At 45.1% G+C, this 26306-nt stretch overlaps 1 protein-coding gene across 2 annotated transcripts in view; it reads right to left on the bottom strand.

Moving 5' to 3' along the window:
• PHACTR4 (phosphatase and actin regulator 4) overlaps nt 1-23011 on the bottom strand; it is a 142350-nt gene extending 119339 nt beyond the window's left edge. Inside the window, exons 1-3 of one of the 2 annotated variants that reach the window (XM_025388803.1) lie at nt 22767-22833; nt 13580-13748; nt 3535-3638 (exon numbers count right to left, since the gene is read on the bottom strand). In XM_025388803.1, the coding sequence (XP_025244588.1) occupies nt 3535-3538 (4 nt within the window). In that variant the 5' untranslated portion in view covers nt 3539-3638; nt 13580-13748; nt 22767-22833. Of the gene's footprint in view, nt 1-3534; nt 3639-13579; nt 13749-22766 lie in introns of both variants that reach the window. The other variant, XM_025388813.1, reaches the window with a different exon arrangement.
• Nucleotides 23012-26306: the final 3295 nt, after the last annotated feature.

Here is a 26306-nt window from a genome sequence, read left to right as displayed (position 1 = left end):
TTTTTTTTTTTTTTTGAGATGGAGTCTCTGTCGCTCAGGCTAGAGAACAATGGCACGATCTCGGCTCACTGCAACCTCTGCCTCCTGGGTTCAAGCAATTCTTCCAACTCAGCCTCCCGAGTAGCCGGGATTACAGGTGCACACCACCACGGCCAGTTAATTTTTGTATTTTTGTAGAGATGGGGTTTCACCATGTTGGCCAGGCTGGTCTTGAACTCCTGACCTCAAGAGATCCACTCACCTCGACCTCCTAAAGTGCTGGGATTACAGGCGTGAGCCACTGTGCCTGGCTACATGCATCTTTATTATCTGTCACCAATTTACCCTTTTCCCTGGAAATCTGGAAGCCTAGAAATCCTCTACATTTCCCTAACTTTCTTTGCTATTTCTAAACTATTTTTGTTACTACTTAGAGAAATTTAGTAGCTACAAACAAAAGCAGTTAATAAAGAACTTAATTTGTTTTTACCTATCACAAAGAAAATGAAACATTATACAGAGGTTTACAATCATGTTCTTAGTAAAGATGGAGTTTTACAAATGGAAAAGCCTGTTCAAAAAAAAAAGTTATGCTTAAGAAAAGTTTGTTTTTAAGCACAAATATTCAACGTCTAACATATTACTGAAGGGTAAAGACATAAAAATGAAACTTTCTCCTTTGAAGAAAAACTGACCTCCTCCTCTTTGTTAAACATAGTACTTCTGTTACCATTAAGAAGCATGAATCAGCTCTTTAAAACAGAGGTATGGCTTACTGATAAGCAAAACCATTGCGTGCTAATCCAAATTATCTCAGAAAATAACACTAGTGAGTTACAAAGGACATTACTTTCAGAAAACATGCTTACAGAGCTCAGGAAGGGCAATTTATCATCATCACTGATCATGACAAAATCAACACACACAAAAATGAAGCCGTATTTATTTCTGGCATCATATGTATCACATTTTGAGGAAACCTCAAAGACGAAACATACTTTTAAAAGATGGCTGGGCACGGTGGCTCACACCTGTAATCCCAGCACTTTAGGAGGCCAAGGTGGGTGGATCACCTGAGGTCAGGAGTTCGAGACCAACCTGGCCAACATGGCGAAACCCCATCTCTACTGAAAGTACAAAAATTAGCCGGGCGTGGTGACGGGTGCCTGTAATCCCAGCTATTCAGGAGGCTGAGGCAGGAGAATCGCTTGAACCCAGGAGGCAGAGATTGCAGTGAGCTGAGATCACGCCCCTGCACTCCAGCCTGAACAACAGTAACAAGACTCCATCTTGGAAAAAAAAAAAGATGGCCAAGTCCGGGCGTGGTGGCTCATGCCAGTAATCCCAGAACTTTGGGCGGCTGAGGCAGGTGGATCACCTGAGGTCGGGAGTTCGAGACCAGCCTGACCAACATGGAGAAACCCCATCTCTACTAAAAATACAAAATTAGCCAGGCATGGTGGCACATGCCTGTAATCCCAGCTACTCAGGAGGCTGAGCCAGGAGAACGACTTGAACTTGGGAGGCAGAGGTGAGCCGAGATCGCGCCACTGCACTCCAACCTGGGCAACAAGAGAAAAACTCCGTCTCAAAAGAAAAAAGAAAAAAAGGCCGGGCGCGGTGGCTCAAGCCTGTAATCCCAGCACTTTGGGAGGCCGAGGCGGGTGGATCACAAGGTCAGGAGATCGAGACTATCCTGGCTAACATGGTGAAACCCCGTCTCTACTAAAAATACAAAAAACTAGCCGGGCGCGGTAGCGGGCGCCTGTAGTCCCAGCTACTTGGGAGGCTGAGGCGGGAGAATGGCGTGAACCCGGGGGGCGGAGCTTGCAGTGAGCCGAGATCGCGCCACTGCACTCCAGCCTGGGAGACACAGTGAGACTCCGTGTCAAAAAAAAAAAAAAAAAGATGGCCAGGAGAGGTGGCTCACACCTGTAATCCTAGTGCTTCTGTAGGTCAAGGCAAGAAGATCACTTGAGGCCAGGAGCTTGAAACCAGCTCAGACAACATAGCAAGATCCCATCTCCATAAAAACAATTTTTTAAAATAAGCTTGGTGTGGTAGCGCACATGTGTTGTCCCAGCTACTCAGGATGATAAGGCAGGAGGATTTCTTTTCTTTTCCTTTCTTTCTTCCTTTCCTTTCCTTCCTTTCTCTCTCTCCTCCCTCTCTCTTTCTTCCTCCCTCCCTTCCTTCGTTTCCCTCTCTCCTTTTTTTTTCTTTTTTTCTTTTACTTTTTAAACCTTTTTGTTAAAAACTAAGACACTAACAACACATTAGCCTAGGCTTCCACAGGGACAGGATCATGAATATCGCTGTCTTCCACTTCTACATCTTGACTTCTTGAAAGGTCTTCAGGGGTACAAATAGGCATGGAGCTGTCATCTCCTATAATAACAGTGCCTTCTTATAGAATATCTACTGAAGGACCTGCCAGAGGCTGTTTTACTGTTAACTTTTAAAAAAAATAAGGCTGGGTGAGGTGGCTCACACCTGTAATGACAGCACTTTGGGAGTCCAAGGTGAGCAAACTGCTTGAGCCCAGGAGTTCAAGATCAGTCTGGGCAACATGGCAAAACCTTGTCTCTACAGGGAAGAAGAAGAAAAAAAAAGTTAGCCAGTATGGTGGCATGTGCCTGTACTGCCAGCTACTTCGGAGACTGAGGTGGGAGGATCACCTGAACCTGGGAGGTCAAGGCTGCAGTGAGCCCTGATTGTGCCATTGCACTCCAGCCTGGGAAACACAGTGAGACCCCATCTCAAAAATAAAAATAAAATAAAATAAAAATATGTGTGTGTGTGTGTGTGTGTAGAAGGAATACACACTAACAATTAAAAAGTATAGTAAATACATAAACCAGTAATATAGTCATTTATTATCATTATCAAGTATTATATGCTATACATAATTGTATGTGCTATAGTTTTATATGACTGCCAGCACAGGTTTGTTTACTATCAGCATTACCACAAACGTGAGTAATGCATTGTGCTATGACATCAGGATGGCTCCATCACCAGGCAATAGGAATTTTTCAGCTCCATTTTAATCTTACAAGACCACCATCATATGTGCAGTCCAGCACTGACAGAAGTGTTACTATGCAGTGCATTCATTGAATAGAATGAGCCTACTGTAGTGGTTTGCATTTACCAAGAAATTAGTGTTGCCATAGTGGAAGGATGAACCCTTCTCCCAAGTATATAAAGATGTTGTCCCAGAAGTCTTATCTCCTACCTAATTTTATTTAAGAAAGTAAAGTATGTAAAAGATTGTAAGTAAAATTCCCAATCATATTGGTATCACCAATAGGTTAAAAGAGATTGTGCCATATTTTGTTTTTTAACTGACAAAAATTATATATAGTTATGGTATATAAAATGACATTTTGAAATACAGTAGTCCCCTCTTATCCTCGGGGGATACATTCCAAGACCCCCAGTGGATAACTGAAACAATGGACAGTACTGAATCCAATTGCACTCAATCAAAGCATGTTTTTGTTCATGTCTCTCACCCACAAATTTAGCATCTTTTCCTTCTTCACTAGGAACTCATCGTGCACTGTGATTGTAACTTCTGCAATGTGGAGTACAACAGCAAAACTAGCACAATTTTCTTTTTTTGTCTTCACAATTTCACAGATAGAAAATTCACTCTTTCAAATGTAACATGCAGGGTTCATAAAAAACAAAAAAAAATTCATTTTTACAATAGATTTTAGCAATCTTGACCTAAGATTTTTTTTTTTCCTTAGTAAGTCTAGAACTTTCATCTTTTTGCTTAAAGGATGCACTTAATAGTTTATTGGCTGGGAGTGGTGGCTCACACCTGTAATCCCAGCACTTTGGGAGGCCGAGGCGGGCAGATCGCTTGAGCCCAGGAGTTCGAGACCAGCCTGGGTAACACAGCAAAAACCTCATCTCTACAAAAACCACAAAAATTATCCAGGCATGGTGATGCACATCTGCAATCCCAGCTACTCTGGAGGCTGAGGTGCGAGGATTCTTTGAGCTCAGGAGAGGTGGAGGTTGCAGTGAGCAATGATGGGGCCACTGAACTCCAGTCTGGGCAACAGAGCAAGAGTCTGTCTCAAAAAAAAAAAAAAAAAAGAATTTATCCTTGGTATATCCAAATTGCCAGCGTCACTATTCTTGCACTTTGAGGCCATTATTAAGTAAAAATAAGGGTTACTTGAACACGAGCACTGCAATAGCCTGAGTCAATCTGATAACCAAGTCTGCTACTAAAGGGCATGTAGCATACTCAGTGTGGAGACACTGAGCAAAGAGATGATTCACGACATATGCAGGACGGCAAGGGAGATTTCATCACACTACTCAGAATGGCACGCATGCTATTTAAAACTAACAAATTATTTGTTGCTGGAATTTTTCATATCTTCAGCCCATGGCTCATCTTGGGTAAGTAAAACCACAGAAAGCAAAACTGTTGATAACGGGGAGCGCTACTGTAGTGAAGACTGTGGAATGGCTAAATCAAACTAATTAACATGTCCATTACCTAAAATAATTAAGTTTTTTTGTGGTGAGAACACTTAAAATCTATTCTCAGCAATTATCAAGTATAGAACATATTTTTACTGGCCAGGCGAGGTCTCATGCCTGTAATCCCAGCACTTTGGGAGGCCGAGGTGGGCGGATCACCTGAGGTTGGGAGTTCGAGATCAGTCTGACCAACATGGAAAAACCCCATCTCTACTAAAAATACAAAAAATTAGCCAGGCATGGTGGTGAATGCCTGTAATTTCAGTTACTCGGGAGGCTGAGGCAGGAGAATCGCTTGAACCTGGGAGGCGGAGGTTGCGGTGAGCCGAGATCGTGCCATTGCACTCCAGCCTGGCCAAGAAGAGCAAAACTCTGTCTCAAAAAAAAAAAACAAAACATACATATATATATACATATATATATATGTGTGTGTATATATATATAGACTAAGGTCACTATGTTGTACAACAGATTTCTTGTGCTTATTCCTTCTAACAGAAATTTTATACTCTTTGACCACCAGCCCCCCCAATCTCCACCCCGACACAGCTCCTGGTAACCACCATTTTATTCTCTGCTTCTATGAGTTTTACTTTAATATTATTATTTTTATTTATTTATTTATTTATTTTTGAGAGAGTCTCCCTCTGTAGCCCAGGCTGGAGTGCAGTGGTGCGATCTTAGCTCACTGCAACCTCTGCCTCCTGGGTTCACACCATTCTCCTGCCTCAGCCTCCCGAGTAGCTGGGACTACAAGCGCCTGCCACCACGCCCAGCTAATTTTTTGTATTTTTAGTAGAGACGGGGTTTCACCATGTTAGCCATGATGGTCTCAATTTCCTGACCTCCATGATCCGCCCGCCTTGGCCTCCCAAAGTGCTGGGATTACAGGCATAAGCCACCGTGCCAGGCCTATTACTATTATTTTTTGAGATGGAGTCTCGCTCTGTCGCCCAGGCTGGAGTGCAGTGGTGCCATCTTGGCTCGCGATCTCCGCCTCCTGGGTTCAAGTGATTCTCCTGTCTCAGTCTCCCAAGTAGCTGGGGTTACAGGTGTGTGCCACTATGCCTGGCAAATTTTTGTATTTTTAGTAGAGACGGGTTTCAACACGTTGACCAGGCTGGTCTTGAACTCCTGACCTCATGATTCGCCTGCCTCAGCCTCCAAAAGCGCTGGCATTACAGGTGTGAGCCATTGTGCCCAGCCTATTTTATTATTTTTATTTATTCATTTATTCTTTTCTTATTGAGATGGAGTCTCGCTTTGTCACCCAGGTTGGACTACAGTGACACAATCTCAGCTCACTGCAACCTCCACCTCCTAGGTTCAAAAGATTCTCTCACCTCAGCTCCCCGAGTAGCCGGACTACAGGCATGTACCACTCACACCCAGATAGTTTTTTTTTGTTTTTTTTTTTTTTTGAGATGAAGTTTCGCTCTTGTTGCCCAGGCTGGAGTGCAATGGCATGATCTAGGCTCACTGCAACCTCCGCCTCCCGGGTTCAAGTAATTCTCCTGCCTCAGCCTCCTGAGTAGCTGGGATTACAGGTGCCCGCCACCACGCAAAGCTAATTTTTGTATTTTTAGTAGAGATGGCGTTTCACCATGTTGGCCAGGCTGGTCTTGAACTCCTGACCTCGTGATCCACCCACCTCAGCCTCCCAAAGTGCTGGAATCACAGGCGTGAACCACCGCACCTGTCCTATTTTATTATTTTTTTTTAAAACAGAATCTCACTCTGTCGCCCAGGCTGGAATGCAGTGGCATAATCACGGCTCACTACAGCCTCAACCTCCCCGGGCTCAGGTGAGATCTTTCTACCTCAGCCTCCCAAGTAGCTGGGACTACAGGTGCACACCACCACACCCAGCTAATTTTCATATTTTTTGTAGAGATGGGATTTCACCATGTTGCCCAGGCTGGTTTCAAACTCCTCGGCTCGAGCAATCTGCCTGCCTCCGCCTAGCAAAATGCTGTGTTACAGGCTTGAATCACCTGTGCCCAGCCTGGAATTTTTTTCTTTTTTTTGAGACAGAATTTCTGTCTCTGTTGCTCAGGCTGGAGTGCAGTGGCACAATCTCAGCTCACTGCAACCTCCGCCTCCCAGGTTCAAGCGATTCTCCTATCTCAGCCTCCCGAGTAGCTGGGACTACAGGCGCGTGCCACGATGCCCAGTTAATTTTGTATTTTTAGTAGAGACCATGTCGGCCAGGATTGTTTCCATCTCTTGACCTCGTGATCCACCTGCCTCAGCCTCCCAAAGTGCTGAGATTACAGGCGTGAGCCACCGCGCCCGGCCTGAGGGCTCTGCTTTTTAACCTTGCTTAATAAACAATCAACTCACCTAAGCTTTCCCAAAAAACAACCATTTCTCTATGAGTCCTATTCTCAGGTAAACAAGAAATTATACACATCATCAACACTAGTGTGAGAAAGATACTTCACTATTTTTTTAAATATCGTTGGTCCTATATAAAGTGAAGATTTTAAATATCTAATGACCTAAGTGGACACCAGTATCACAAGACTAATAAAAACACTCCGTAATTTGGTGTCTTACAAGGTTCAAAATGCCCTCACAAAGCAATTGCTACTGAAAATAATTGGATAACGTTATTTAAAAAAACACAAGGCCGGGCATGGTGACTCACACCACCACATATATATACCCAACATAGGAGCACCCAGATTCATAAAGCAAGTTCTTAGAGACCTTCAAAGAGACCTAGACTCCCACAAAATAATACTGAGAGTCTTTAACACCCCACTGACAATATTAGATCATCAAGACAGAAAATTAACAAAGATATTCGGGATTCAAACTTAGCACTGGGTCAAAGGGACCTGATAAGACACCTACAGAACCCTCCATCCAAAAACAACAGAATTGGTCAGGCATGATGGCTCACATCTGTAATCCCAGCACTTTGGGAGGCCGAGGCAGGTGGATCACCTGAAGTCAGGAGTTCAAGACCAACCTGACCAACATGGTGAAACCCTGTCTCTACTAAAAGTCCAAAAATTTGCCAAGATTGGTGGCACATGCCTGTAGTCCCAGCTACTCGGGAGGCTGAGGCAGGAGAATTGTTTGAATCTGGGAGGTGGAGGCTGCAGTGAGCTGAGATCACACCACTGCACTCCAGCCTGGGTGACACAGCAAGACTCTGTCTCAAAAAAACAAACTAACAAAAAACAGAATATACATTCTTCTCACAGCTGAACTGAAGGAGACTGAGACACTGAAAACTCATTCAGAAGATCAACAAATCCAGGAGGGATTTGGGTTTTTTGTGTTTTATTTTATTTATTTATTTATTATTATTTTTTGGAGCACAGTAGTGCAATCTTGGCTCATTGCAACCTCCACCTCCCAGGTTGAAGCGATTCTCATGCCTCAGGCTCCCAAGTAGCTAGGATTACAGGTATGGACCACCATGCCGGGCTAATTGTATTCTTAGTAGAGATGGGGTTTCGCTGTGTTGGCCAGGCTGGTCTGAAACTCCTTGCCTCAAGTGATCCACCCACCTTGGCCTCCCAAAGTGCTGGGATTACAGGCATGAGCCCTTGCGTCTGGTGGAGTTGGTTCTTTGAAAAAAGTAATACAATAGACTGCTAGCTAGACTAATAAAGATGAAAAGAGAGAAGATTCAAATAATCACAATCAGAAATGACAAGGGGCTTTTACTGCTGAACCCACAGAAATACAAATACCCATCCGATAATATTATGAACACCTCTATGTACATAAACTAGAAAATCTAGAAAAAACGGATAATTCCTAGACACATACACCCTCCCAAGAATGAACCAGGAAGGAACTGAATCCCCGAACAGACCAGTAACGAGCTCTGCAACTGAGTCGGTAATAAACAGCCTATCAGCCAAAAAGAGCCCAGGACCACATGGATTCACAGCTGAATTCTAACAGATGTACCAAGAAGAGCTGGTAGCATTCCTGCTGAAACTATTCCAAAAGAATGAAGAGGAGGGACTCCTTCCTAACTCATTCTATGAGGCCAGCATCATCCTGATACCAAAACTTGGCAGAGATATTAACAAAAAAAGAAAACTTCAGGTCAATATTCTTGATGAATATCGATGCAAAAATCCTCAACAAAATACTGGCAAATCAAATCCAGCAACACAACACATCAAAAAGCTTACCCACCACGATCAAGTAGGCTTTAGACCTGGGATGCAAGGTTGGTTCAACATATGCAAATGTGTAAATATGATTCATCACATAAACAGAACTAAAGACAAAAACCACATGATTATCTCAACAGATGCAGAAAAGGCTTTCAATAAAATTCAATACCGCTTCATGTTAAAAATTCAATAAAGTAGGTATTTAAGGGCATCTAAATAGGAAGAGAGGAAGTCAAACTATCTTTGTTTGTAAACAACATGATCCTATATCCAGAAAACCCCATGGTCTCAGCACAAAAGCTCCTTAAGCTGATAAACAACTTCAGCAAAATCTCAGGATATAAAATCAATGTGAAAAATCACTAACATTCCTATACATCAACAATGGTCAAGCTGAGCACCAAATCAGGAACACAATCCCATTCACAACTGCTACACACACACACACAAATACCTAGGAATATAGCTAACCAGTGAGGTGAAAGATGTCTACAAAGAGAACTACAAAACACTGCTCAAAGAAATCAGACATGACACAAACGAACGGAAAAACATCCCATGCCTATGGATAGGAAGAATCAATATTGTTAAAATGACCATACTGCCCAAAGAAATGTACAGATTCCATCCTATTCCTTTTAAAGTACTACTGACATTCTTCACAAAACTAGAAAAAAAAAATTGTTTTGAAATTCATATGGAACCAAAAAGGAGCCCAAAGAGCCAAGGAAATCCTAAGCAAAAAGAACAAAGCTGGAGGCATCATGCTCTCCAACATCAAACTATATCACAAGGCTATAGTAACCAATACAGCATGGTACTGGTACAAAAAAAGACACACAGACCAATAGAACAGAATAGAGAACTCAGAAATAAAGGCCACACACCTACAAATATCTGATCTTTGATAAACCAGACAAAAATAGGCAATGAGGAATTCCCCATTCAATAAACGGTGCAGGAGGCCAGGCGCAGTGGCTCATGCCTGTAATCCCAACACTTTGGGAAGTCAACGCGGGTGGATCGCTTGAGGTCAGGAGTTCGAGACCAGCCTGACCAACATGGTGAAACCCTGTCTCTACTAAAAATACAAAAATTAGCCAGACATGGTGGCGGGTGCCTGTAGTCCTGGCTACTCAGTAGGCTGAGTCAGGAGAATTACTTCAACCCAGGAGGCAGAGGTTGCAGTGAGCTGAGATCATGCCACTGCACTCCAGCCTGGGTGACAGAACGAGACTCCGTCTAAAAATAAATACATAAATAATAAATAAATAAGCAGTGTTGGGATAACTGGTTAGCCATATGCAGAAGATTGAAAATGGATCTGTTCATTACTCTATACACAAAAATTAACCTAAGACAGATTAAAGACTTAAATGTCCAACCCAAAACTACAAAAACCCTGGAAGATAACCTAGGCAATACCATTCTGGACATAAAAATAGGTAAAAATTTCATGACAGAGACACCAAAAGCAATTATTACAAAAGCAAAAACTGATAAATGGGATCTAATTGAAGAGCTCCTGCACAGCAAAGGAGACTATCAACAGGGTGAACAGACAACCTACAGAATGGGAGAAAATTCTTGCAAACTATGCATGTGACAAAGGTCTAATATCCAGCATCTATAAGGAACTTAAATTTGTAAGAAGAAAACCAAGCAACCCCATTAAAGAGTAGGCAAAGGGCTGGCGGCAGTGGCTCACACCTGTAATCCCAACACTTTGGGAGGCCGAGGCAGGTGGATCACTTGAGGCCAGGAATTCGAGACCAGCCTGGCCAACATGGTGAAACCTCATCTCTACTAAAAATACAAAAATTAGCCAGGCGTGGTGGTGTGGTCATCCCAGCTACTTGGGAGGCTGAAGCACAAGAATCATTTGAAGCTGGGAAGCAGAAGTTTCAGTGAGCCAAGACTCTGCCACTGCACACCAACCTGGGCAACAGAGCAAGACTCTGTCTCAAAAAGAAAAAAGTGGGGGCCGGGCGCGGTGGCTCAAGCCTGTAATCCCAGCACTTTGGGAGGCCGAGACGGGCGGATCACGAGGTCAGGAGATCGAGACCATCCTGGCTAACACGGTGAAACCCCGTCTCTACTAAAAATACAAAAAACTAGCCGGGCGAGGTGGCAGGCGCCTGTAGTCCCAGCTACTCGGGAGGCTGAGGCAGGAGAATGGCGTGAACCCAGGAGACGGAGCTTGCAGTGAGCTGAGATCTGGCCACTGCACTCCAGCCTGGGCGACAGAGCAAGACTCCGTCTCAAAAAAAAAAAATAAATAAATAAAAAAAAGAAAAAAGTGGGAAAGGACATGAACTAACACTTTTCAAAAGAAGACATACATACAGCCAACAATCATATGAAAAAAGCTCAACATCACTGACCATTAGAGAAATGCAAATCGAAACCACAATAAGATACCATCGTATGCCAGTCAGGATAACTAGTATTAAAAAGTCAAAAAATAGGCCAGGCCAGGTGCGGTGGCTCATGCCTGTAATCCCAGCATTTTGGGAGGCTGAGGCGGGTGGATCACGAGGTCAGGAGATGGAGACCATCCTGGCTAACATGGTTTAACTCCGTCTCTACTAAAAACACAAAGAATTAGCCAGGCGTGGTGGCATGCGCCTGTAGTCCCAACTACTCGGGAGGCTGAGGCAGGAGAATCGCTTGAATCTGGGAGGCGGAGGTTGCAGTGAGCTGAGATCGCACCACTACACTCCAGCCTGGGCAACAGAGCGAGACTCCGTCTCAAAAAAAAAAAAAAAATAGGCCAGGCTCAGTGGCTTACGGCTGTAATCTCAGCACTTTGGGAGGCCGAGGCGGGCAGATCACGAGCTCAGGATTTCGAGACCAGACTGGCCAACATGGTGAAACCCTGTCTCTACAAAAATACAAAAATTAGCTGGGCTTGGTGGTGTGGGCCTGTAATCCCAGCTACTCAAAAAGCTGAGAGGAGAACTGCCTGAACCCGGGAGGCAGAGGCGGAGGCTGTAGTGAGCCAAGATCGCACCATTGCACTCCAGCTTGGGTGACACAGCAAGACTCCATCTCAGAAAAAAAAAAAAGTCAAAAAATAATAGATGCCGGAGAGGTTGTGGAGAAAAAGCTTATACGTTGTTGGTGGGAGTATAAATTAGTTCAACTATTGTGGAAGACAGTGTGGCAATTCCTCAAAGACTTAAAACAAAAATACCATTCAACCCAGAAATCCCCCCATTACTGGTTATATACCCAAAGGAATATAAATCATTCTATTATAAAGACATATGCACACATATGTTCACTGCAGCACTATTCACAACAGTAAAGACATGGAATTGGGCCGGGCGCGGTGGCTCAAGCCTGTAATCCCAGCACTTTGGGAGGCCGAGACGGGCGGATCACGAGGTCAGGAGATCGAGACCATCCTGGCTAACACGGTGAAACCCCGTCTCTACTAAAAAATACAAAAAAACTAGCCGGGCGAGGTGGCGGGCGCCTGTAGTCCCAGCTACTCGGGAGGCTGAGGCAGGAGAATGGCGTGAACCCGGGAGGCGGAGCTTGCAGTGAGCTGAGATCCGGCCATTGCGCCCCTGCCTGCGCGACAGAGCGAGACTCTGCCTCAAAAAAAAAAAAAAAAAAAAAAAAAAGACATGGAATCAACCTAAATGTCCATCAAAAGTAGACTAGATAAAGAAAATGTGGTACATATACACCATGCAATACTATGCTGCCATAAAATCCAACAAGATCATGTCCTTTGCAGGAACATAGGTGGAGGTGGAAGCCATTATCTTTAGCAAAATAATGCAGAAACAGAAAAACAAATATCACATGTTCCAAATACTGCATGATGAGAACACATGGACACAGAGGGGAACAACACTCACTGGTGCCTATCAGAGAGTGGAGGATGGGAGCAGGGAGAGGATCTGGACAAATAACTAATGGGCACTAACTAGGCTTAATACCTGGGTGCTAAAATAATCTGCACAACAAACCTCCATGATACAAGTTTACCTATACACCAAACCTTGCACATATCTCTCTGAACATAAAAGTTAAATTAAAAAAAACACAGAATAACATTTGTATCCCACACATCTAAATTAGTTTGTCCAAAAGTTTAAAAAAAGTTGATAATAGAAACACAAGTTGAGAATACAATATTTACTCCACTTATGGACAAATAATTTTACAATTATGAAATATAAGAAATTACAGGCCAGGGCCAGTCACAGGGGCTCACACCTTTGTAATCCTAGCACTCTGGGAGGCCAAGGTGGATGGATCACTTGAGACCAGGAGTTCAAGACCAGCCTAGGCAACATGGTGAAATCCCATCTTTACAAAAATTTTTAAAAATTAGCCTGGCTTGGTGGCCCGCACCTATAGTCCCAGCTACCCGGGAGGCTGAGGTGGAAGGATCACCTACGTGAGTCTGGGGAGGTAGAGGGTGCAGTGAGCTGTGGTCGCACCACTGCACTCCAGCCTGGGTGACAGACTGAGACTCCGTTTCAAAAAAAAGAAAGAAAGAAATTACAGGCTGGCCATGGTGGCTCATGCATGTAATTCAAGCACTTTGGGAGGCCCAGGCAGGAAGATCGCTTAAGCCTAGGAATTTAAGACCAGCCTAGGCAATGTGGCGAAATCCCGTCTCTACAAAAACCACAAAAATTAGCCAGGCGTGGCGGTGTGCCTGTAGTCCCAGCTACTCAGCAGGCTGAGATGGGAAGATTGCTTGAGCCCTGAGGGGTTGAGGCTGCAGTGAGCCATGACTGTGCCACTGTACTCCAGCCTGGGCAACAGAGCAAGACTGTCTTAAAAAAATAAATACATACATAAATAAAAATGAAAATAAACCAACCTAGATCAGTGCCTGGGTAATAGAATAATCAACTGGTAACAACTACTCTTATTTCACCTTCCATGTCACCACTTCCAAATATATCTTCTCTCACCCTTTATTTCTTCATGTTCCTCTTCAAAGTTGACTGCTTTATAAGCTTTTCATTCTATTTCCATCTAAGGCTTCTTCATTATCTACATTTTCTCTGTGCAGATCTCCAATATCTGCCTCTCTGCTGGCTGCTTTCCCTTTCACTTCAAACATGTCAAACCTCTCCCATCCTTAAAATCAAAACAAAACAAAACATTCTAAATACTTCCTCTATTTTTTCCCCTTGTGCCCTTGGGTTGTTAAAAAAAAAGGGGGGGGGTGGAGGGAGAAAGAAAGGAAGGAAGGAAGGAAGGACGGAAGGAACGAAGACAAAAAAATGGTAAAAAAAAAAAATTTTTTTTTGAGATGAAGTCTCACTCTCTCACCCAGGCTGGAGTGCAGTTGTGTGACCGCAGCTCACTGCAACCCCTACCTCCTCAGATTCAGGTAGGTGATCCTTGCACCACCTCAGCCTCCTGGGGTAGCTGGGACTATAGGTGCGGGCCACCACACCAGGCTTTTTTTTTTTTTTTTTTTTTAGTAGAGACGGGGTTTCACCACGTTGGCCAGGCTGGTCTTGAACTCCTGACCTCAGGTGATCCACCCGCCTCAGCCTCCCAAAGTGCTGGGAATACAGATGTGAGCCACTGTGCCTGGCCAAATTTTTTTTTTTTTTTTTTGAGTCAGAGTCTTCGCTTTGTCGCCCAGGCTGGAGTGCAGTGGTGCAATCTCAGCTCACTGCAAGCGCCGCCTCCCAGGTTCCCGCCATTCTCCTGCCTCAGCTTCCCAACCAGCTGACACTACAGGCGCCCGCCACCATGCCTGGCTAATTTTTTTATTTTTTATTTTTTATTTTTTTGAGACGGAGTCTTGCTCTGTCGCCCAGGCTGGAGTGCAGTGGCGCAATCTCGGCTCACAGAAAGCTCCGCCTCCCGGGTTCAAGCCATTCTCCTGCCTCAGCCTCCTGTGTAGCTGGGACTACAGGCGCCCGCCACCACACCCGGCTAATTTTTTGTATTTTTAGTAGAATAACACGGGGTTTCACCGTGTTAGCCAGGATGGTCTCCATCTCCTGACCTCATGATCTGCCTGCCTCGGCCTCCCAAAGTGTTGGGATTACTGGTGTGAGCCACCGCGTCCGGTCAAAAATTTTTAACAAGTAAATAAATACCTTCTCTAAACCCTCTCATCTACCTTCAAGAGAGTAAGCAATGTTTTGTTTTTTTTTTTTTTTTTGAGATGGGCTTTCACTCTGTCTACCTGGGCTGGAGTGCAGTGGCGCAATGATGGCTCACTGCAGCCTCAACCTTCCAGGCTCAGGCAATCCTCCCATCTCAGCCTCCAGAGTAGCTGGGACTATAGGAGTGTGCCACTATGCTGAGCTAACCTTTGTGTATTTTTTGTAGAGACAAGGTTCTACCATGTTGGTCAGACTAGTCTTGAACTCCACCTTGTGGCCTCAAACGATTCTAGGATTACAGGCCAGAGCCACCATGCCGGGCCTACAGATCATTTTAAAAGGCTTTGATGGGCTGGGTGTGGTGGCTCATGCCTGTGATCCTAGCACTTCGGGAGGCCGAGGCGGGTGGATCACTTGAGGTCAGGAGTTCAAAACTAGCCTGGCCAACACGGTGAAACCCCATCTCTACTAAAAATACAAAAAATAATCAGGGCATAGTGGTGCATGCCTGTAATTCCAACTACTCAGGAGGCTGAGGCAAGAGAATCGCTTGAACCCAAAAGGCAGAGGTTGCAGTGTACTGAGATCACACTACTGCACTCCAGCTTGGGCAACAGAGCGAGACTCCCATCTGAAAAAAAAAAAAAAGGTGGGTGCGATGGCTCACGCCTGTAATCCTAGCACTATGGGAGGCCAAGGTGGGTGGATTACCTGAGGTCAGGAGTTTGGGACCTCGGGACCAGCCTGACCAACATGGCGAAACCCTGTCTCTACTAAAAACACAAAAATTAGCTGGGCATGGTGGTGGGCACCTGTAATCCCAGCTACTCGGGAGGCTGAGGCTGGAGAATCGCTTGAACCTGGGAGGCAGAGGTTGCAATAAGCTGAGATCACAGGGTCACTCCAGCCTGAATGACAAGAGTGAAACTCCATTTCAAAAAAAGAGTTTAAAGGTCTACATAGGCCCAGCGCAGTGGCTCACGCCTGTAATCCCAGCACTTTGGGAGGCCAAGGTGGGCGGATCGCTCCAGCTCAGGAGTTCAAGACTGGTCTGGGCAACATAATGAGACCTTGTCTCTACTAAAAGAAAAAAAAAAGAAAAAATTAACTAGGCATGGTGGTGCACGCCTGTAGTCCCAGTTACTCAGGGGGCTAAGGTGGGAGGAGTGCTTGAGCCTGGGAGAGATCAAGGCTGCAGTAAGCCCTGATCATGCCATTGGACTCTAGCCTGGGTGACAGAGTGGGACCTTGTCTCAAAAAAAAAAAAATTGAGACAGAGTCTCACTCTGTCACCCAGGCTGGAGTCCAGTGGCACAATCTTGGCTCACTGCAACCTCCACCTCCTGGGTTCAAGTGATTCTTGTGCCTCAGCCTCCCGAGTAGTTGGGACCACAGGAGTGAAAAAAAAGAAAAAGAAAGAAAGAATAGAAAAAGGTCTACATAATTTGGTTATGGTAGCCCCTGTGAAGAAATGACTGTGAAAGTTTTACAACGGGAATTTAGAGCTCCCTCAGAATAAAGAATCCATCCATTCCGTTCTCTCTTTCCTATTTTATTTATTTACTTATTTTTTGAAACAGGGTCTCCAGCTCTGTCACCCAGACTGTAGTGTGGTGGCACAATCATAGCTCACTGCAGCCTCAAACCGTGGGGCTCAAGTGATCCTCCTATCTCAGCCTCCTGAGTAACTGGGACTACAGATGTCCACTACCATGCCTGGCTGATTTAAAAAATTTTTTTTTTGTTGCAGAGACAAAGTCTTGCTATGTTGCCCAGGCTGGTCTCAAACTCCCGGCATAAACATAAAGTGATCCTCCTGCCTTAGCCTCCTGAAGCACTGGAATTACACGCATGAGCCACCAGGCCTAGCCTCTCTCTTTCTTTATAAATAATCTTCTTCCAATGCTCCTTGTTTTCTTTTCTTTTCTTTTTTGGGGGGGGTGTAGGGGTGGTAGGGGAATGGAATCTTGCTCTGTCACCCAGGCTGGAGTGCCGTGGCACAATCTCTGCTCACTGAAACCTCTGCCTCCTGGGATCAAGCAAGTCTCATGCCTCAGCCTCCCAAGTAACTGGGACTACAAGCATGGGCCACCACCCCCAGCTAATTGTTTGTATTTTTAGTAGAGATGGGGTTTCACCATGTTGGCCAGGCTTGTCTCGAACTCCTGGCCTCAAGTGATCTGCTTGCTTTGGCCTCCCAAAGTGCTGGGATTACAGGCGTGAGCCACCATGATGGGCCTCTTCTTCTAATACTAGTAAAAATAACTTGCTACGGGAATATGAAGCATATAATGTATCCAAATACTTATTCTACTCCCTCTTGGAAACAATTCACAAGATAGGAGGAGCAGGAATCAATTACATCCATGTTAAAGACAAGAAAACTAAAGCTCAAAGAGGTTGAGTTGCTCAAGGTTGCAATTATATGAGGGGATTTTATTTATTCAGTGCTTATTTACTGTCAGACTCCTTCCTCTTCCCAGCCAACCCTAATCAGCAGGTAAACCCCAAGAGGGAAAACACTTGTTTTCACTGTTTCGTCCTCAGTGTCTACAACAGTGCCTAGAATATAACAGGCTTTCCGTATTTGTTGACTGAATGAACAGATGGTTTTGGAAATGAAGTAAACCAACAGCAAAAGCACAAGGAAAAAAAGTTATTTCCCATTATAATGCACTAATAAAAGATTTCAAACAGGCTTCTACCAGTTAGAAAGGCTAGACTACATAATTGTATTGACTCAATTCCATTGGCATGTTATGCATTTTACCTAATAAGTAAGGGAGGTGAAGTAGGTTTCTGTTTCTGATGTCACATTCATGGCATGTACTAACATAAATCCAAGACTTAACTGCAGGTTTGAAACTGATTAAAAGTTTTTATTAAAAGCAGAAACTAGAGAAAGCATTCTCTTGAGTCCCAATGGTCTGACTAAAAAAGTACAGTATCTTAATTTCAGTTCTATCTTCAATGTTAGTTTCAGCAGCCAAAGCTATTGTATTTATGTTCTCCAACACAGTTAATAAACCTTATAGCAAAGATTAGGGGAAAGCAAAACTCAGTAACTCATCACTTTTTGAGCGTTGCATAAAACTGCCATTCTGCCTAGGCACAAGGTAATCACAGCATATCAGAAGACAAAGTAATGGCACCAATGTTCAGTATAATTTATGAGAAAGACTCATTGTTTATGGTTCCAGAAATTCCAGTTCCTTGTAAATCGATTGCCTTAACTGGAAAATATTTTCCATTTTCTCCAATATTTAGGTTTTAGCAAATTAAAGCTGTTGGTGCTGGTAAGATTAGTAACTGTAGTAAGTGTGAGGTAACTGAACGAGAACTAGACTTGAAGTATGGTTTACTCTGATATTTCCTACCTGGGTTAACTATAACCTTGAGCAAGTCACTTAAACATTTTAGAGGCTAGGCTTTATCAGTTGTAAAATGAGAGTAACAACCATCTCATAGAACTGTAGTGAGGAGTAAATGACACAATGTATATTAACTTGTTTAAAAAATGATACTGGGAGGCCGGGCATGGTGACTAACGCCTGTAATCCCAGCACTTTGGGAGGCTGAGGTGAGAGGATCACCTAAGTCAAGGAATTTGAGACCAGGCTGGGCAACATGGCGAGACCTGTCTCTATAAAAATTATAAAATAAAATTATGGGCCAGGCACGATAGCTGATGCCTGTAATCCCAGAACTTTGGGAGGCCGAAGTGGGCGGATCATCTGAGCTCAGGAGTTCAAGACCAGCATGGCCAACATGGTGAAACCTCCTCTTGGCCAAGTGTGGTGGCTCACGCCTGTAATCCCAGCACTTTGGGAGGCCGAGACAGGCAGATCACGAGATCAGGAGATCAAGACCATCCTGGCGAACGCGGTGAAACCCCATCTCTACTAAAATACAAAAAAAAAATTGCCGGGCATGGTGGCGGGTGCCTGTAGTCCCAGCTACTCGGGAGGCTGAGGCAGGAGAATTGTGTGAACCCAGGAGGCGGAGCTTGCAGTGAGCCGAGATCACGCCACTGCACTCCAGCCTAGGTGACAGAGTGAGACTCCATCTCAAAAAAAAAAAAACAAAAAAAAAGAAACTCTGTCTCTACTAAAAATACAAAATTAGCCAGGCATGTTGGCACGTTCCTGTAATCCCAGCTACTCAGGAGGCTGAGGCAGGAGAATCACTTAAACCCAGGAGGCAGAGGATGCAGTGAGCCACGATCGTGTCATTAAACTCCAGCCTGGGCAAAAAGAGTGAAACTCCATCTCAAAAAAAAAAGAAAGAAAATTTATGTTTAAAACAAACAAAATAAATAAATAAATATATAGCCAGACACAGTGGCTCACGCCTATAATCCCAGCACTCTCGGAGGCTAAGGCAGGAGGACTGCTTGAGTCCAGGAGTTCAAGACCAGCCTGGGCAACATAGGGAAACCTTGGGTTCACAAAAAAATTAAAAAATTAGCCAAGTGTGGTAGTGAGCACCTGTAGTCCCAGCTACTCAAGGCTGAAGTGGGAGGATCACTTGAGCCCAGGAGGTTGAGGCTACAGTGAGCCACGATCATAGCATTGTACTCCAGCCTGGGGGACAGAACAAGACCTTGTCTCAAAAAATAATCATAATCATAATCATAAAAATAAATAATATTAAGAAAATTGTCGTGTTTGTACAATTAAGTAACAGTCAATAGCAACTGCTGTTTCTTTTGTTTTTTTTTTTTTTTTTTTGAGACTGAGTCTCGCTCTGTCACCCAGGCTGGAGTGCAGTGGCACAATCTCGGCTCACTGCAACCTCCGCCTCCCCAGTTCAAGTGATTCTCCTGCCTCAGCCTCTCAAGTAGCTGGGATTACAGATGCCCACCACCACACCTGGCTAATTTTTGTATTTTCAGTAGAGACAGGGTTTCACCATGTTGGCCAGGCTGATCTCAAACTCCTGACCGCAGGTGATCCACCCGCCTCGGCCTCCCAAAGTGCTGGGATTACAGGTGTGGGCCACCGCGCCCAGCCAGTTTATTATTAAAACTAGAGCAATTCTGTGGTTGCTTCTTCAAACCATAGCCAGGAAAACACAGAAGACCTTCACTCACTGCTGGATTAAAAATTGAAGAACTGCATTATCCCTACACAGTATTACTAATACAATCTAGGATTCTCAAGAGTAAGTCATTTCCATTGTGAGATATCAAACAAAGTAATACAGTGTGAAGGGCTTTATTTGCCTACTTGGCTAGGGCAGGAATTAACCTATCTGACTTCATTAACCTTCCCTGATTCATGTAAAGGAGTCCTCCTGGCTATCCTCATCCCAGAGACTTGAAACATGAATTAATCTATTTTTCAAAAGGGTTATTTGCAATGACCTTCTTTAGAATTTTTTATTGGCCGGGCATGGTGGCTCACACCTGTAATCCCAGCACTTTGGGAGGTGGAGGCAGGCAAATCACTTGAGATCAGGAGTTTGAGACCAGCCTGGCCAAAATGGTAGAACACCATGTCTACTAAAAAAAAAAAAAAAAAATTAGCCAGGCGTGGTGGCACATGCCTGTAATCTCAGCTACTCGTGAGGCTGTGCCAGGAGAATCGCTTGAAACCAGGAGGCAGAGGTTGCAGTGAGCCAAGATGATGCCACTGCACAGCCTGAGCAACAGAGCAAGACTCTACCTCAAAAAACAAAAATAGAATTCTTTATCTTAAGGTTTAATACCAACACTTTAAGAGGGAGGATCACTTGAGCCCAGGAGTCCAAGAGCAGCCTGGGCAACAGAGGGGGACCCCAATCACTAAGAAATTTTTTAAAAAAAATTTTTAGGCCGGGCGCGGTGGCTCAAGCCTGTAATCCCAGCACTTTGGGAGGCCGAGACGGGCGGATCACGAGGTCAGGAGATCAAGACCATCCTGGGTAACACGGTGAAACCCCGTCTCTACTAAAAACTAGCCGGGCGACGTGGCGGGCGCCTGTAGTCCCAGCTACTCGGGAGGCTGAGGCAGGAGAATGGCGTAAACCCGGGAGGCGGAGCTTTCAGTGAGCTGAGATCCGGCCACTGCACTCCAGCCTGGGTGGCAGAGGCAGACTCTGTCTCAAAAAAAAAAAAAAAAAAAAAATTTTTTTAATTAGCTGGGCTGGTGGCCTGTGTCTGTTGACTCAGCTACTCTGGAGGTTGAGGCTTGAGCCCAGGAGGAGGTCCAGGCTGCAGTGAGCAGTGCTCATCTCACTGCATTCCAGCCTGGGAAACCCAGCGAGACCCTATTTCAAAAAATAAATACATAAAAATTGGCCAGGCATGGTGGCTCATGCTTGTAATCCCAGCACTTTGGGAGACCGAGGCAGGTGGATCACCTGAGGTTAGGAGTTCAAGGCCAGCCTGGCCAACAGGGTGAAACCCTGTCTTTACTAAAAATACAAAAATTAGCTGGGCTTGCTGGCACACACCTGTAATCCCAGCTACTCAGGAGGCTGAGGCAGGAGAATCACTTCAATCTGGGAAGTGAAGGTTGCAGTGAGCCAAGATCACACCATTGCACTCCAGCCTGGGTAACAGAGTGACACTCTGTCTCAAAATAAATAAATACATATAAATAAGTTAAATAGTCGAGCATAGTGGCTCACACGTCTATTCCCAGGCATCTGGGAGCCTCGGGTGGGAGGATGGCTTAAGCCAAGAAGTTCGAGGCTGCAGTGAACTAGGAGCTCTCCACTGTACTCAAGCTTCAGCAACCAAGCAAGACTCTGGTCTCTTAAATGAAACAAACAAACAAATTTTACCTTAAGCTGATTCTAACAATGCAGTCCTCCAACAGGAGGACATACACAGTTACCACTATCTAGCCAAATTTGATCAAATCCACAATCCAAGCAATTCCGCGGTTTCTGGTAAGAATCTATCACACCTCATCCCCTAAACTGGCTTCATTCCTTTTTGTTTTGTTTTGTTTTAGACGGGGTTCTTGCTGTGTTGCCCAGGCTGGTCGCGAACTTCTGGTCTCAAGCGATTCTCCTGCCTCAGCCTCCAGAATAGTTGGCATTACAGGCGCGTGCCACCACGCTCGAAATTCATTCCTTTAATTTAGCGAAAAAGTAAGTGACTTCTAGAAGCCACTGGGTTTCTGGTTCCTCTACAAAGCAAATCCTTCCACTGAAGGACTTTTTCCTTCCACTTTTTGTTTTAAAAAGAAAAAGAAAAGAAAGAGGTTGGACGGAGCCCTCGCTGAGTGTCTGAATGAAGCACTGGAGGTTTTTTTTTTTTTTTTTTTTTTTGCAAGCAATCAGTGATGCCCTGTAAGTCGCTCTCCTCCGAGATTTGGGAGGTGCGTGAACTGCCATTCTACCATTCACCACTGGTTCTTTGGTCCAGCGATCACAGATGTGAGCTGCATAGACATTGCAGCAAATTCGATGCCTTCCCGGTTTCCCGGAGCCGGGGTGTAAAGGGTGGCAGAGAGGGGGTCACTTCTTTTCCTTAAACTCATCTCTCCAGCAAGAAAAACGCTGGAGTTTCGTGCCCTGAAGCCGCCCGGGCTGATGTTTAAAAGTTAAATAATAACCTCCAGGTTTCTACAGAAACTCCGCCTGGCTCCGAAGCCCCCGCTCTAACCAGCTGGGGTGCGGAGGTCTGAGGCAGGACGGTTTTGAAAAATGTACTTTGACCCGATCCGGTTACTGTAACCGGATCCCCAGGGAGCAGTCCCCGTTGGGGACCGGCGGAACAGGCTCCATGCACCAGCACAAAGGGGGCGCAACGCAGCGCAGACAAAAGGGCCCAGCCAAGTCTCGGGGGGCGGAGAGGGCGAGCCTGCGCGGGCCCTGCCGCAGGCGGAGACGCCCGGGCTGGACCGTTGTGGGAGGGCTGAGGAGGGAGGCAGCGGCCCCGCCCTGCCCTGGCCCGAAGCGACGGCGACCCGGGCCGTTACCTTCTGCCCGGACCGGGACCCTCTCGCAGAGCCAAGAACGGGGCCGCAGCCTGAGAGGAGCCCGCAGCCTGATACTGAGCAGGTCCTGCTCACTTTCGCTTGCTCGCTGAACTCACCCAGGTCTCCGCCGCCGCCTCCTCAGCCTCCACAGCAGCCTCTCCCGGAAATCCTACCTGGCCCGTTGGCCGCCAGGCAGCAGCCGGAGCCCTCGGCCCCCGGGGAGGGGGGAAAAAGGGAGCGGGCTGGACAGTGAGGGGTAGGACGTGCCGCCGCGGAGACTCACGGGACTTGTAGTCCCCAGCAGGGGCCGGTTGCGCGGTGAGCTGAACAAAATGGCGGGAAGCGGGCGTCCTTTCTCTCCGGGCGGTCGTCTTCCTTACAGCCTCTCTGGGCATGCGCTGGCCGCTGTGCGCACCTTGTGTGTAAAAGAACTTGGGCACCTTTCCTGCTACTGTGGGAGGCAAAGGTCTTTGGACTTGGGAGGACAGGGTTCAATACTGGGCTCCAGGCAGTACCCAAAAAGGGGACTGACACAAGAGTGTTGTTTGAGAATACTGTGTCCCTGACTGGCCAAATTTCAATCATAACCTTCCAAAGGAAAAACTATTTATTGAGGACCAATTTGAAGTGCAAAAAACGTACAAGCAAGTTATCTACCCTCAGTGTTGTAAGAAACCCAGGAATCATTCTGGACACTTCCCTCAAGCCATTAAGTCCAGTCATTCTACATCCCCAGTATTTTAATTCATTTCGATATCCTTCACTACTATCACCTAGTGAAAACCACCATCACTTCTCTCCAAGTCTCAGTAGTTTCAGGCCGCTAGGCTATCACCCTCCGAAATCTTTCCTTGCTGCTGCCAGACGACCCTTCTAAATGCAAACCCATTGTATCACACAACCTAAATTAGACCTACATGTAAAACTTGAAGCTACAGCACGTCTAGAGGACATTCCAGGAGAAAAATCGATGTGACTTTTCAAATGCACAATCCATAAAATTAAAAAAATTGGCCAGGCGCGGTGGCGTGTGCCTCTAATCCCAGCTACTCAGGAGGCTGAGGCAGGAGAATCGCTTGAACCCAGGAGGCGGAGGTTGCAGTGAGCCGAGATCACGCCATTGCACTCCAGCCTGGGCGACAGATCAAGACTCTGTCTCAAAACAAACAAACAAAAAAATTATCCCGGGCTTAGTGGCATGCGCCTGTAGTCCCAGCTACTTGGGAGGCTTAGGTGAGAGGATCACTTGAGCCTGGGAGGTCGAGATCGCACCAGTGCACTCCAGCCTGGGCAACAGAGTGAGACCCTGTCTCAGTAGAAAAAGAAAAAGGAAGAAAAAAAGAATTGGCTAGGTGCAGTGACTCACACCTATACATCCCAGCACTTTGGGAGGCCGAGGCGAGAGGATTCCTTGAGCCCAGGAGTTTGAGACCAGCCTGTCAGCCTGGGCAACAGAGTGAGACCCCATCTCTACAAAAACAATTTTAAAACTTAGCTGGGCATGGTGGAACATGCCTATAGTCCCAGGTACTCAGGAGGCTGAGGTGGGAGGATTGTTTGAGCTGGGGAGGTCCAGACTGCAGTGAGCTGTGATGGTGCCACTGCACTCCAACCTGGACAACAGAGGGAGACCTTGTCTCAGAAAAAATTTTAAAATATATTTATTGGCCCGGTGCGGTGGCTCACGCCTGTAATCCCAGCACTTTGGGAGGTTGAGGCGGGTAGATCACCTGAGGTCAGGAGTTCAAGACCAGCCTGGCCAACATGGTGAAACCCTCTCTCTACTAAAAATACAAAAATTTATTGGGCGTGATGGCCCACGTCTGTAATCCCAGCTACTTAGGAGGCTGAGGCAGGAGAATTGCTTGAACCTGGGAGGCGGAGGTTTCAGTGAGCCGAGATTGCACCATTGCACTCCAGCCTGGGTGACAAGAAGGAAACTCAGTCTCAAAAATAAAATTTAAATTTAAATTCAAAAATATATTTTTGAAATTATTAGGCTACACATGATAACTCATGCCTGTAATCCCAGCACTCTAGAAGGCCAAGGCTGGAGGACTGGTTGAGACCATGGCGTCAAGACCAGCCTGGGCAACATAGTGAGACTCCATCTCTAAAATATAAATAAATAAAAATTTTTTTAAAAATTGAATAAATTGTATATCATCAAAATTTCAAACTTTACTCAAGACTGTTGTGAAAATAAAGACAAGCTGGCCAGGCACAGTGACTCACCCTGTAATCCCAACACTTTCAGAGATTGAAGCAAGTGAATCACCTGAGGTCAGGAGTTCAAGACCAGCCTGGCCAACATGGTGAAACCCATCTCTACTAAAAATACAAAACAAAAAATAGCTGGGTGTGGTGGTGCATGCCTGTAATCCTAGCTACTTGGGAGGCTGAGGCAGGAGAATTGCTTGAATCCAGGAGGTGGAGGTTGCAGTGAGCAGAGATTGTGCCATTGCACTCCAGCCTGGGCAATGAGCAAAACTCCATCAAAAAAAAAAAAAAAAAAGAAAGAAAGAAAAAGAAAATGAAGACAAGCCACAGATCAGAGTAAAATTGCTGCAAAACATATAACCATTACCTGGAAATATACAGAGTTCTTTCAACTCAACAAGAAGACAAACAACCCAATTTGAAAAACGATTAGCACAGACAATTTACCAAAGAAGAGAAACTAAATGGATGGCAAATAACATGAAAGATGTTAGGGGAAAAAAAAGGAAACATAATGAGATTACACTACCCACCACTGGAATGACTAAAAGGACTGGCAATACCAAGTATTAGCATGAATACAGAGCAACAAGAATTCTCATACATTGATGGTACCATTTTAAGATGATAAAAACCACTTTGGAAACTGGTTTGGCAGGTTTTTTTTTTTTAATATCCTGATTGTGTTTATGGTTTCAAGGGTGTATAAATATATCAAAACTCATCAAGGCTGGGCACAGTGGCTTATGCCTGTAATCCCAGCACTTTGGGAGGTCAAGGCAGGCAGATCGCTTGAGCTCACTAGTTCGAGACCAACCTGGACAACATGGTGAAATCCTGTCTCTACAAAAAAAAATACAAAAATTAGTCAGGTGTGGTGACGGGCACCTGTAGCCCCAGCTATGTGGGAGACTTAGTTGTGAGGATGGCTTGAGCCCAGGAGGTGGAGGTTGAAATGAGTCAAGACCGTGCCACTACACTCCAGCTTGTGCAACAGAGCAAGACCCTGTCAAAAAAATAAAAAATAAAAGAAGTGCATTTCATTGCTCATCAATTATACTTCACTAAATCTGAAAAATAGTATAGTAGAAAAAATTAAAAGAAAAATTTAAAAAAATTTAAAAAAAAATTTAAAAAATTAAAATTAAAAGAAAGAAAATTCGTCAATGGCTTTCCAGTACCCTCAGGAAAAACAGACAAAATTATTTTGCCACAGAAACTATTGCAGGCTGGGCGCACTGGCTCACACCTGTAATCCCAGCACTTTGGGAGGCCGAGGCAGGTGGATCACCTGAGGTCAGAAGTTCGAGGCCAGCCTGGCCAACACGGTGAAACCCCATCTCTACTAAAAATACAAAAAAATTAGTGGGGTGTGGTTGCAGGCACCTGTAATTACAGCTACTCAGGAGGCTGAGGCAGGAAAATCACTTGAACCT

The sequence above is a fragment of the Theropithecus gelada genome, chromosome 1, assembly GCF_003255815.1.
Source record: "Theropithecus gelada isolate Dixy chromosome 1, Tgel_1.0, whole genome shotgun sequence".
Classification (NCBI taxonomy): Eukaryota; Metazoa; Chordata; class Mammalia; order Primates; family Cercopithecidae; genus Theropithecus; species Theropithecus gelada.
This window is presented reverse-complemented; position numbering and strand designations above follow the sequence as displayed.